Source organism: Paroedura picta, chromosome 5 (genome assembly GCF_049243985.1).
Source record: "Paroedura picta isolate Pp20150507F chromosome 5, Ppicta_v3.0, whole genome shotgun sequence".
Lineage (NCBI taxonomy): Eukaryota > Metazoa > Chordata > Lepidosauria > Squamata > Gekkonidae > Paroedura > Paroedura picta.
In genome coordinates, this window is record NC_135373.1 from 38,859,434 (window position 1) to 38,872,518 (window position 13,085).

Here is a 13,085-nt window from a genome sequence, read left to right on the forward strand (position 1 = left end):
TGGTTTTGCTATGACTTTGATAAGTTTATCTTCAATTAATTAACCAGTTGAAAGACTGACAGACTAAAAAAAAAACTGACAGACTAAAAAAATCCCCACCAAACTCCAAGTAGATGGCAGCCCAGATTAGGCCTGGTGAATCCCTTCATTTGTGGGCCTCCACGGCGGATGGTGGCACTTCTTAAAGGGCTGGCAGCTGGAGACCTCCCAGACTTACAGCTGATTTCCAGACAACAGAGATCAGTTCGCCTGGAGAAAATGGCTGCTTTGGAGGGTGGACTGTATGGCATTCGGCCCCACTGAGGTTCCTGTCCTCCCCAGGTTCCCTCCCCAAATTTCCAGGATTTTCCCAACCCAGAACTGGCAACTCTAATTTTTTATTCAGCTATTCCAGATGTCAACCTGGGCTGGCTCCCTCCAGCTCTTTCATGGTTGACTTGACAGTCATGACAGTCACGGTTGACTGTCAATTCCTCTTTATACTTGGGAGCAAAATGATTGTCCAATGCTCTCTGATCGCTTCCACATCAAACACCAGACAGTTCATTGCCTAACTTGCTTCCAGCCCAAGCTCCAGTCATCCCTCCCCCGCCGCTGTCTTAGTTCTCTCTCTTTCTCTGTCTCTTCTAGTTTCCAAAAAACAAGCCCTCAGTGAACATCATCGAAGCATGACAAGACGGAGAGATGGCCTCCGTTTCTCTCCCTCCCTCCAAGACTTGCCAGCTGAAGAAGGGAATATTGTCAGAATATTGTTGGAAAGAGAACTGCCCAGATCCCAACGGCGGGTGGCCTCCTCTCCATCTCGGTCCTGCCAGAAAAAGCCAGCAAACCCAACCTAATGTGGAGAAACTGCATGGACCAATAGGCATGGACTGTAAACGGAGAAAGGTCCATGGGAAAGGCCCATCTAGCAATTTGGAGATGTTTCCCCCCAGGGCGTGCTGCCCACCGACCACTGTTCACCTGTTGGCATGGCTAGTAGGGGTGTAGTCCTTCACTGTGACCTTCTCTGTCTTGCTCTGCCTCCACATTCGTCTCCTGAGAAATGTTCTGTCTCGTTGCTGATTTGCTTGCCCCATACCACGGCCCCATATCAAGCAGGAGGTGCCGCGGTGGACCCTCGGCAAGGACGCCGTTTGCCTCCACCTTCATGGCAATACTGGAGAAGGCCCTTCTCTTGACCACAGACCACAGCAGGGACTTGGGCTGTAAATTCCACTCAAAAGTCGTGCTGTTTGTGTTTTTAACATAAACAACTATTTGCAGGCCTTTGATTTTATTTCTTGAAACAACAAAAACCAGAAGCACATGATGTTCTGCACCTGGGTTCTCAGGACTTCATTACCTGCTTCTCATGGGTTATTCTGAGTAGTTGAGCATTTCCTATCTTCCTCCCGTGTTTAGAGTATTGTATCCCCCTTCCCCCCCAAATACTGGATAATCAACAGAGTATGCAAAAAAAACCAACAACACCCCAAAACAAAACCCAGCTCCGTGGAACAGCAAGATCTGACAGCTCCAGAGACAAGAATCAAACCATGAATGCTTTTACTCTTGCAATATTAGGGGACACATTCGCAAGACAAATCTGTATTGGTTTTGTACCACTTTCTTTCTCCCAAAGAATCTTGGGAATTGTAGTTTGGTAAGGTCAGAAGAATGACGAGAGCCAGCGACAGTTGCCTGAGTGGAGCAAAGCAAAACTTCAGATAGCCCAACATTTTGTTTCCCAGCTTTCTCCTGAAGCTGAAAAGCAGAGAATGCAGAATTAATAGCTGCTGAAGGCAGTTTCGTTACCCCTTCTTTCAAGGCTACCCAAGGGTACCCCATCTCACGGCAGCAAATGTTACAAATGAATTTCCTTTTGTGTGACACCAGCCAGTTTAATCGAGTTACCATCACCTCCAGAAATTGGGTGAGAAATTGTATTTTGGAGAGCCCTAGCCTCTCCTTGCAGAACTACAATTCCCAGATTCCCTAGAAAAGAAGGAATAGCTGCTCATCTGTAGTCTGGATATGGTGTTCTTTCTTTTCTGCAGTTTCTTAGCAAGATCTGATATGGTTTGCCAAACGACTATGGTTTGATTCCAGAAAGCATAGCCAGTAATCTATGTGCACAAAAAATGTGATTTTGATACCATTTGCTATGTGGGTCTCTGTGTCTCCATAGGACAGCTTGGCAGTGATTGGGTCTGTCTGCTTTGCAGTTTTATTCTGCAGTCAGGAGAATAGACCTCATGGGGAAGCCAAAGCCGTGAATCCCGAAAAAGCCAGCTTTCTCAAGCAGGTTCTCATGCAAATTTGTTTAGAAAATTTCAAGTAAATTAATTTTTAAAATCTGTTCCCATTTATGGATGCTGTTGGATTTAGACACGTGTGCGTATGTATGTGTGCTCATGCACAAAATAGTGAATTTTGTCAATATCATTGCCTTAAAATTGTTAATCCACCAGATTTATTCTTTTAAAAGTACCCCTTAAAGTGGAATTCTAAAGGGCAAAAACATGAAAATATATTTAGTTCAATGGTTTGTACTTTTCTCTCTCAGAACAGACTGTTAGCCTCACTACGACCCTGCGAGGTAGGTCAGGCTGAAAAGCTGCTGCTTAATCAAGCCCATCGAGCTGTCTTCATGAATATTTTGACCTGCATTTCTGAGTCCAGCATGCAAACTGCTCTGCCACAATTGCTCACATTGTGGCAAATTTGCACATTGAAAACGCATCACATTTCAGATGGAAGTGCTGTTTTACAACTCTGACCCTCCAAAAAGAGAGATGGATAAGGGGGGGGGGGTCTATACTGCATCGGCTCCCCACTAAAAGGAATTTAAAGCCTACCCAGATGCTTGGAGTCACCATTTCTCTCTAACTGCTGTAGTTCCTCTAAGCATTATAGTTCTGGTTTTGACCTCCTTTTCCCTCCATCAAAGTGCCAGAAGAGGAGGGAGGCAATCTCTTCCAGTTTAGAAGCCTGTGCAAATGGCCGTGCTTTGGCTAGAGCACCAGACAGAGGAGACATTCCTCCAGGGGAAAAAGTGATGTTTCGTTTGTTTGCATTTCATTATCATTATAGTTCATATATCTCCAGCGAACCATTGGAGCAGTGCCAAGATGGATTGATCCAAGCAGTTTGTTGAGCAAACATTCCCCTGGGCTTGGCTAACACTCATTCGGCCACCCCCAATGTGTTTTGGGGCTACCATATTTGCCAGAGGCGGCCTTGGAAACAGTAAATTTAGTAGCACGGAGAGGAGAGAGAGTGCTGTGAGGCAGGCAAAGGGGTGCCAGTTTTGCTTTGGACCCTCTGCTTGTGCCCTTAATACTCAAAGAGGAGCAACGTTTTCCTCCTGACATAGAAGCAAAACGGGCAGGGGGGGGGGGTGGCTTCATGCTTAGACTTCTGAATGTCAGGACCGGGGGCAAAAAGAAGAGGGCAGACCTGTCATGAAGTAACTAACCTGTTTCCCAGCCTTTCTCAACCGATTTACCGTTGGGAAACCCCTGAAATATTATTCAGGCTACGAGAAACTCCGGAAGTGATGTCAGCAGGCCACACTTTCCTGCCACGCCCCCGGAAGTCAGGTGACATCACCCAGATGCTCCTACCGGATGTTGTATCACACTCCATTGTCCCCGTTCCTCCCCCATGACAGAAATGGCCCAGCCAGCGGCCTACTCCACTGGGGCAGGCATGTCACTCTGTCGCCCCCCCACCCCCCTCCCAACACAGTTAAAATGACAGCACTTACCTCTCTAGACTCCTGTTTCTACCACCTTCAACGAGCCTTGGCCAGCAAGGACTTTCATGAGCAGGCTGCCTCCGCTTTCCACCCCTCCCTCATTGGGACGGGAGAGAAACCCCAGGTTTCCATGAAACCCCTGCTGAGAAAGCCTGCTGTATCCCATGATGTGAGCAGCACCAGTTAGTATGTATGAAAATCATTTCCTTTAGCTAAATGGCCACCGGATCTCCTTCTGAAGTCCTCTTGAGCAGTGGTCCCCAACCTTTTGATCACTGGGGACCGGTCAATGCTTAACAATTTTACTGAGGCCCAGGGGGGGTAGTCTTTTGCCGATGGACGTCGCCGCCGCCTGAACTCCTGCTCCACTTCCTTTCCCGCCGATGCCCCTGACTTCCTGCTGCCCGCAGCAGCTGTGCAGTGCCATGCCAAGAGGGACCCCCAGCCATGGTGGCCGCTGGAGAGCACCAAAGGTGAGCTGGCAGCAGAGTGACAGGGCAGCCCCCGAGGCAGCAGCCAAGGAGGAAGACAAGGAGGAGCCGCGGACCGGTACCAACTGATCCGCAGACCGGTACCGGTCCCCGGACCGGGGGTTGGGGACCACTGCTCTTGATAGCCAGCAGGGTGTGGGGGTTGGGGACTGGGATCTGGGTGAACCCACACTGAAATCCCCACTCTGCCAGGAAAATTGCTGGGTAGCCCTGGGCCAGTCATACATGCTCGGCCTAGCCTACCTCACAGGGATGTTGTGAGGATGAAACAATTGATAAAACAAAGAAGAGAACCATGTAAGCTGCTTTGGGTCCCATTGGGGAAAAAGGCACGAAATGATGAATCAAGTCAATAACTTCACAGGCCTGCTGATAGGATATGGGATCATTATCTTGTTACAATCCCTCCCCCCCCAAATCTTATTTTAGCCTCAAACTCAGTGGCCATCCCTCTGCAAGCCATTCATTCCTAGCCCAGCCCACTATCTAGGCCAGGGAAGAACGATGGGGATACTACTATTCACCTGCCATATAGGGTTGTTGCAAGGACAATAGAAGGGTTGGATGTGAAGCGCTTTGACCTGTGCAAAGCGCTGTATAAATGCTTGGAATTCTTCTTGGATGTGATGTTACCATGATAGAATCCCACAGTCCTCTGTTATGAGCAGTCCTCCTATGACAGTATTTTCTCTCCGGCTTCCTCACCCCTCCTCCCATCTTGCCGTCTTTCCGTTCAGGAGTTGCCGTGTCTGCGGGGGAGAATCTGCTCCCAGCTCCACAAGGGCTTTGACCTGCTCTTTCTTGAGTGTTGCAGCACAGATGACTAAAACTGCACTTAAAATGTTCAGTGTGCATGAAATCCAGCTCCGGCCAAGGCTCCAGCTGAAGCTGCCAATGAGGTGCCTGCGTCTGACCATGCTGCATTGGTCTAATTCGCTCTGCACACCCGGCTGCACCAGAAGCAAGCAAGGCATTTCCTAACCTCTCTCCCCTTTGATTCTTGCTGGAAAGGTGGCCGGAAGCAAATTGGCTGCTAAGAGAGACAGAGGAAGGTTTTTATTCCTCTGCGATGACAAAGAGCAATAAACCATGTTTTTAAATGTATCATGAAGCTGCTTTACATGTAACAGGAGCACTGTGAAGTGGATGGCTCTGCCGTGTGCCCTGAGGAGCTGAGCCTTGACTGTCCCAACTGCAGCTAGTGAAGGGTTGGCCATGGAGGAGGAGGAGGAGGAGGAGGAGGAGAAAAAGAAGAGTTGGTTCTTATATGCCACTTTCCTCTACCCGAAGGAGTCTCAAAGCGGCAACCCTCTTGCTGAACAACTGCATCTTGGGGCCTCCCCAAAGTCCTTTTGACCTCTTGAAGGGTGGCCCACTTAGATGTCCCACCACGGCAGGGATCCTTTCTTGGAGAAGCTTCCCGCTCCTCCTCCATTCCTGCAGATGGAACTTTTCTCCGCTGCCTGCCAGTCGTTCCTGCAGTTTGCGCCTCTCAGGACATGGGCCTGGCACTCTGGCACACAGGGGTCAATGGGGAGGGTGTGGAAATGTCTCCAAGCTGTAAGCTCCCCAGCCACAAATTACTGCTGTCCAAGTCCTCCTCGCCAAAGCACGCTAGCAACTGGGGGTGTCTCTGAGCAATTCTGACAACTCTCTTGCCTCTGTGGAGAGCTGCAGGAACAGATCAGGGGACTGAGGCTCTAAGACCCCTGGTGAATGCCCTTCTAGGGCTGGGCTCCTATGGGCTGGCAGGATGGGTTTCATGCCCAAGGCCTGGGGCACACAGGGAGTGGAGGACTTCTTTCCCCCATGATGAGCAGCTTTTGTACCCACTTCCACCCTCCTGGCACACAATGAATGGTGTTCACAATTAGAGGTGGGTGGGAGGATATTAATATGGGAGACCTTTGGGAGTGGAGGGTCCATAACTGGGGTCCCAGAAATATAACCTGCACTCAACTTGGAGAGACTGTAGAGGAGCAAGCCGCAGGGGGCGCTTTTCTGTTGATTTGATGTGTGCAGCTTACAGGGGGTCCATTCTGTACATTTTTAAACCTACGCCTGCCATTTTGCCCCAAAACCGCTTTCCTGCCTTGACCTTAGTCCTGTTGCACTGCCAGAGCGGCACTGGTTCTTCTGGGCTTGTAAAAACCCACCACCACCCTTTCAGTTTATACTGCGGAGATTCTCTGAGACGTTGATTCTGTTGTGTGGGGCTTGTCACCCTGGTTTCCTGCCAGGAACCAAGCAGTTGAACCCCGGCAAACTCACTCCATAGACATCACTCTCGGGCTTCAGGTAGAAGCTTTAAGCAAGAAGTCTTTATTTGGAAAAGTCAGCAAACCGAATCAATACTTTGCAGATGCTCACATACAGGAAACGTTGACAGAGACATCGTGGTAGGGGGTGGCAAAACCTATATACCTGGGCCGTGGGAAAGAAGGGCAAGGCAGGGGGCCGGCATAGGTGGGAATCGGGCATTCACACAGGAAAGTAGGGTTGGTTTTAAAGGAATTCACATATCTGTTGTTTTGGATATCAGGGAAAGGCAGCCTTGAGGGAAGATAGCCGTGGGACGGGGCCTTTGAAATGCAAGCAGGGAGCAAAGGGAGGGGTAGCACTCCTGAGCTCAGGAGAGGTGCCAGAATAAAGTGGGAGTTCCAGGAGCTAACATGAGAATGAGCACAGACTTGTACCAAACGGGGCAGGAATCAAGGGTTCATGACACTTCCCCCGTCCATTAGAAAGGGTTGGGCACCTTCTTTGGGGGGCTGTAACTCAAATCCTGAAACTCCAGTCCTCACCAAACTTAGAAGTCAGGTAGATGAGAGATGCTCGGTGAGTTTGGTGTCTCTAGCTTGTACTAGATACATTTTATACATTCCTGAACCTGCACCTGCTATTTCCCCAGAAGCCACTTTCCTGTGGGCAGGCAAAGGAGAGTCAGCTGGAGATCTCCTGCAAATGTGGCCTCTCTCCCATGTTGGGGTTGGGTGCTCTACTGCATCACAAACAGAATCAGTTTGTTTAGCATCGAAATAAAGTTGATCATGGTTTGTAGTTCACAAACTGTGGGACACCACAAACAGAACCGCATTTTCCCGGTTTATGCCCCTCCCTCCCTCTCTCCCTCCCCAACTCTTCCGGCTAGGATAAAATGGAGAAGGGAGATGGTTGCAACACACACAGCCCTAAAGCTCCTTGTAAACAAGATGGGCTGCAAATATGATCTGATTTTTTAAAACATTACATTGAAGAATAGAAAGAATGTGGGCAGTTATTTTGTGGTCAGTTGAGAGGCATCCCTAGCAATTTCCTGGACAGCATATCTGCTCTTTGCATGTTAAGCATTTAGACTGGCTTTCCGTGAGTAGTGAAGGGAAGGAAGGGGGACATAAGGGCCGTATTCCCTGTAATTACAGACTTTTGAAAGTGTGGTAATAAATGCCATTAGAGGGGGGCTGGGGGAGGATAATACCAAAGAGAAACAAACCAAAAGTAACTCCACGTTTCACAGAGGGGATTTTCAATCAACCACACGGTCTCTCTGCACAGAGATCTTTAAATAATTAGGAGTGTAATAAAAATATGTTACTATCAAAGGCTTTAAAGGGGCTGAGGGGGTTCAGAAAAGACAGCAAAATGTAGATGGCTGGACTGTACAATGCTGATGTTTAGAAGGGCAAGCATCAGGCACTGGAGTGGCCCAGATAAATGGTGTCCATAAGGTTGTGGAATAAGGCTTTGGATTCCATTACCGCACTACAGATATGCATTCCAAAATCTCCTCAGATTTTGTAATTGACGTTTCTGAGATGCGTTGTTAATTTCACCATAACTGGTTAGTCAACAAGTTTATTTTCCCATTCTTCTAAGCTTGGACAGAAATCGAGTTTCCATTTTGCTGAGTAGATAATTCTAGCTGATGCCATCATATATTTTAATATCTCTTCCAAATATTTGGAAATTTATTAGGCAGTATACCTAAAAGCATATTCTTAGCTTCCAACTTAATATGTTCTGCATTTTCCCTGTTTCCTTCCAATATCCTTTTGATTTATTTTTTACAAATCCACCACATGTGGTAAGATTCCATCCATGTCTTGACATTTCTATCATTTGCCTTTGTAGTTTTTGTTTACTTTCTCAGTATCCTTTGGGGTTACATACCATCTAAATTTTGCACCAGTTTCCTCTTAATGCCTGGCTGGCTTATCTCCCTGCATTTTTATGACTTTTGTATTAGTACAGTAGGCAAGATGATTCTACCCAGGATCAGGGATTGTCAGGTTGGGAAAGATGTGAACGCACAAACAAACAACGATAGCACAGGTTTGTGGATTTGCTCACTGTTTGTTTGAAGGTCTGCCAGTCAGCAAGCAGGGGGAACACGTCTGCGCAGGAGAGGAGGCAGAGAGGAACAGGACTTTTAACTGGGCTGAGAACATGCATGTGTGAATGAACCACTGTCGTTTGCAATGTCTGGAATGTGTGAAAAGTAACCCAGCAAACTGGTTTGAACTGTCTGCAAACAAAGAGAGCTGCTCAACAATAACAAAAATCAGCTCATAATCAGTGCACAGACCGAGCAGAACTAGCCAGTGTGGGAGCATCCGTCGTGATTAAAGCCTTGCTCAGGGCCAAAGGACCTGGAGATCCCAGTCTGCCCTGATCTCGCCAGATCTCTGAAGCTAAGCAAGGTTGGCTTAAGGAAGTCCAAGGTTGCTCTGCAGAGGCAGGCAATGGCAAGCCACCTCTGCTCATCTCTTGCCTTGAAAACCCTGGCCCACTGTGACTTGACGGTGACAACACCGCCAGCCAAGAAAAGCAGCACTCTTCTTCCTAGATGTGCAGGGTTCTCAGTGGTGGTCAAAAACAGTGTTCCCCAACCCCCGGTCCGAGAACCGGAACCAGTCCGTGGATCAGTCAGTACTGGGCCGTGGCTCCTCCTTGTCCTCCTCCCCGGCTGCTGCCTCGGGGCTGCCCTGCCACTCTGCCGCTGGCTCACCCTTGGTGCTCTCCAGTGGCCGCCATGGCTGGGTCTCCCTCTCGTCATGGCACTGTGCAGCTGCTGCTGGCAGCGCCCCCCAGCAGGCGTGGGAAGTCAAGGGTGCCGGCGGGAAAGCAAGTGGAGCAGGGGCTCAGGCGGCGACGTCCCTCGGCAAAAGACTATCCCCCCGGGCCTCAGTAACATTGTCAAGTGTTGACCGGTCCCCGGTGATAAAAAGGTTGGGGACCACTAGTCAAAAAGACCCAGCAAGCTCAGAAACTCTTCTTCTTTCACATGTGCTGTAGCGTTCAAAAAAGCACTCAAAGGGAATATGGTTCAAGGTAGTTTATACGACACACGTTGAGAGGCATTTATTCCTTGAGGAACTCCAAGACAAAACCCTGATGCACTCAATTAAGGCCTGGATGCAAATGGATAGTTAAATGGTTTTACACACTTTCCCCAGAGCATGAAAGAACTCCTTGAAATATCTGTACAGTTTAGTGGATGAGGGAATACTGCCTCAGGCCAAATTCATGGGTGCCCCATTTTACAGCCCCTCTCCTGCTGCTGCAAGAGAGAAAAGCATCAATACCTGGCAAGACGATAAGGTGTTTTAAAAACAAGTCTATATTCTTTTTAAAGAAGGGAAGGCTGTTCTAAATAGATCTGCGCTGAGCTTCTGGGTCGATTGGACAGGACTGCAGGAAGGTTGATTCATGCTCTCATTTCAGTCTTCCAGCACTCTGCAACATGGGAGGGATCAGGGGCCTAATATTGCTAATCGCTGGCAGACAATTTAGCTCATGCAGTCGCACCAGAAACACCCACCCCCACAATAGGTGGTTTCTAATGGACCATTCAAAGAAGAAAAGCAGCAGATCCCTCAATCTCCTTTCCACCAAGGCTGCAAAGTGGTGACACAGGGGGGCAGTGCAAGGAACAAAACAGCAATTTGGCAAGTCTCTCTCTCTCTCTCCCTTCATGCCCTGTGATAACCATTCGTTTCCTTGCTGCCACATCTTGTACTTTGATATCCCAGTATGACATTCAACACTCCTCCCCCACACACACACACTGGCCCTGAGAAGTTTTCTTGCACAAGACTCATAGCACTGACACAGCTGTTCTGACCGAGCAGTAATATCAGGGCTCTCTCAGCCTCATCCACCTCACAGGGTGTCTGTTGTGGGGAGAGGAAAGGGAAGACGAATGTAAGCCACTTTGAGACTCCTTCGGGTAGAGAAAAGCAGCATATAAGAACCAACTCTTATTCTTCAGTAATATCAGGGCTCTCTCAGCCTCACCTCCCTCACAGGGTGTCTGTTGTGGGGAGAGGAAAAGGGAGGCGATTGTAAGCCACTTTGAGCTCCTTCAGGTAGAGAAAATAGCATATAAGGACCAACTCTTATTCTTCAGTAATATCAGGGCTCTCTCAGCCTCACCTCCCTCACAGGGTGTCTGTTGTGGGGAGAGGAAAGAGAAAATGACTGTAAGCCGCTTTGAGCCTCCTTCAGGTAGAGAAAAGTGGCATATAAAAACCAACTCTTCTTCTTCAGTAATAGCAGGGCTCTCTCAGCCTCACCTCCCTCACTGGGTGTCTGTTGTGGGGAGAGGAAAGGGAAGGTGATTGTAAGCCACTTTGAGACTCCTTCTGGTAGAGAAAAGCGGCATATAAGAACCAACCTTCCTTCTTCACAGACAAGGATGCACTACGGCACTGCTCTTGAAATGGGACTTGCACAGATTAGCAGGGGCTGGATGAATCCACACGGCTCCATTTCCCAACTCTGCTGCCCTGAGCAACATCCAAAAACCTGTTTCCTTATCTCGCCGCTGATTTTGTGTACCTGCCACACACACCGCTTTTAACCCCCCCCCCCTTCTTTTATAGTCATTCAGCAACACCATAGCTGAAGAAACCTTCCAGCAGGGTCAAGCTATTTGTGGATACAGCGAGGGAACACACCGAGAGAGACAGAGAGAGATGGTAGCTCCTGATAGTGGTATTCCCCCCTCGTCCTCAAGGCCTCCATGCTCCACTCTCCAGAGACCTCTAACAGCAGGTACGCAGCATTGTAGGCAGGGAGTGCTGCTTCCTGACAGTGACACAAAGGACATTGGCAGTAAGAGAAGAAAGGTCAATGGCCTGGTCGGGTTACTGCACAGATAGTGGGGTTTGGGTCAAGCTCCACTGTGTCAGGATTCTCTTTCTCACAGGGCCGGAAAAGAGAGGGTGGGGGGACAGCTTCCCATTTCTTATCTCTGTTCCCGAAACTCAGGCCCGACACATTTGAAACAATTGCAGGTGAGGCTTCTATTTGAGACTGACTCCCTCTAGTTAGGATAGGCAATAGGGATTTTGACAGACCAAGAGCCTGAGTCATGAGTTCAGCTTTACAAGGGGTTAGTGGTCCCTGGCCCTAGAGAGGTATGTCTGGCCTCAAACTGGAACAGGGCCTTTTCAGTTCTGGCCCCGATCTGGTGGAATGAGATTCCGGGAGAGGTGAGGGCCTTGACTGAGCTGTCAAAGTTTTGCTGGGCCTGTAAAATGGAGCTCTTCTGCCAGGTCTTCGATTGAGGCTGGGTTGTTTAAGAACGTTCTTCCCCCTGGTTTGCGCTACATCCTCAGTCGGACCCTTTGTGGACGTTGTGGAGGGGCTGGAAGGCGTTCTCTCCTTACTTTTCTTCCATCTGGAGGTGGGTGGTTTTAAGATCGGGGATTTTATGGGTTTTTATGTAATCCACCTTGAGTCCCTCCAAGGAGGAAGGCGGACTATAAATGTAACTAATAAATATATTTTCTGCTAAATGAAGGTGCTTATGTCAGCAGAATAGACCTTTCCTGCCTCTCGTCCTCTTGCTGCAGTCCAATGAACTCCTCAAAATGCTTGTCCTGGGGGGACACGGGACGTACCAAGAATGGCATGATATGGAAACTGGAGGTTAGCAAAAGGAAGGAGAAATGGGTGGAAATTACACCTCCATTTCCTCTAGTGGAAAATTTAGTCTGGATCCAACCCCTTGAGTGCAGGATGGCTCTCTTCAGCAGAATCAAGAGCTGACAATTCAACCTATATACATGGACTGAGCCAGGAGCATTCGAATAACTTTCTTTAGCTGAACAACTCAAGAGATGCTAGAACAACTTGTAGCTTTTGAACCAATTACAACAGCAGGGACACCGTCAATGAGTCTGGCCATTGGCATAACAGCATGAAATATCTACTAGGCTGTCTTCAAGATTTAATATGTTGTCTTCAAAGGATATTATTCCAGTGGTTCATTTCTTACCAAGAGTGTTGACATCTTGCAAAACAGACTGAAAACTGTGGCTGGTGACCTGAAAGCCCCACAGAAATTGCGGGAGGGGGGCAGAAGACGAGGGAGAACAAAACTCTTTACATTTTTCTGGCAGATTATACAGCTTTTGACCGCCCTCCGTTGTAAATCTGGCTAACAACCATACGACAATATATTCAGCAATAAATTCTGTCCCTCACGCCCCGTGCTTCTTGAGAAGCACTTCTCTTTCTTTTGAGGCTCCTTCTAAATCTTTTGTACAGGATGAATCATAATCCAGTGATTCATAGAAGAGACGCTGTCCAACAGAATTATGCACACAGGTAAGTCTGTTGCTCAGCTTCTCATAACTTGTAATTGAAGATGTGAACTGCCTCTACTGCAAGCCACTGTGCTTGAGGTCTTTAGCTACTTCGGATGGCTGGACCACCTTGAGAAGACTTAGCTTAACACTGTGCCCACTGGGCATGAAAGCTAAAAAACAAACTGGAGAAGAAATGATACTGACCTGGGCGTGCAGGCCAAGAGGAGAGGAAGCGGAAACACCACAGGCTTCAAA

The 13,085-nt window shown here is 48.3% G+C and overlaps 1 protein-coding gene across 1 annotated transcript in view; it reads left to right on the plus strand.

Annotated features, from left to right (window-relative positions):
• Window positions 1-2,525, plus strand: part of FNDC5 (fibronectin type III domain containing 5) — a 40,314-nt gene extending 37,789 nt beyond the window's left edge. Inside the window, exon 6 of the mRNA XM_077337366.1 lies at window positions 631-2,525. Coding sequence (XP_077193481.1) covers window positions 631-672 — 42 coding nt within the window. The 3' untranslated portion in view covers window positions 673-2,525. The remainder of the gene's footprint in view (window positions 1-630) is intronic.
• Window positions 2,526-13,085: the final 10,560 nt, after the last annotated feature.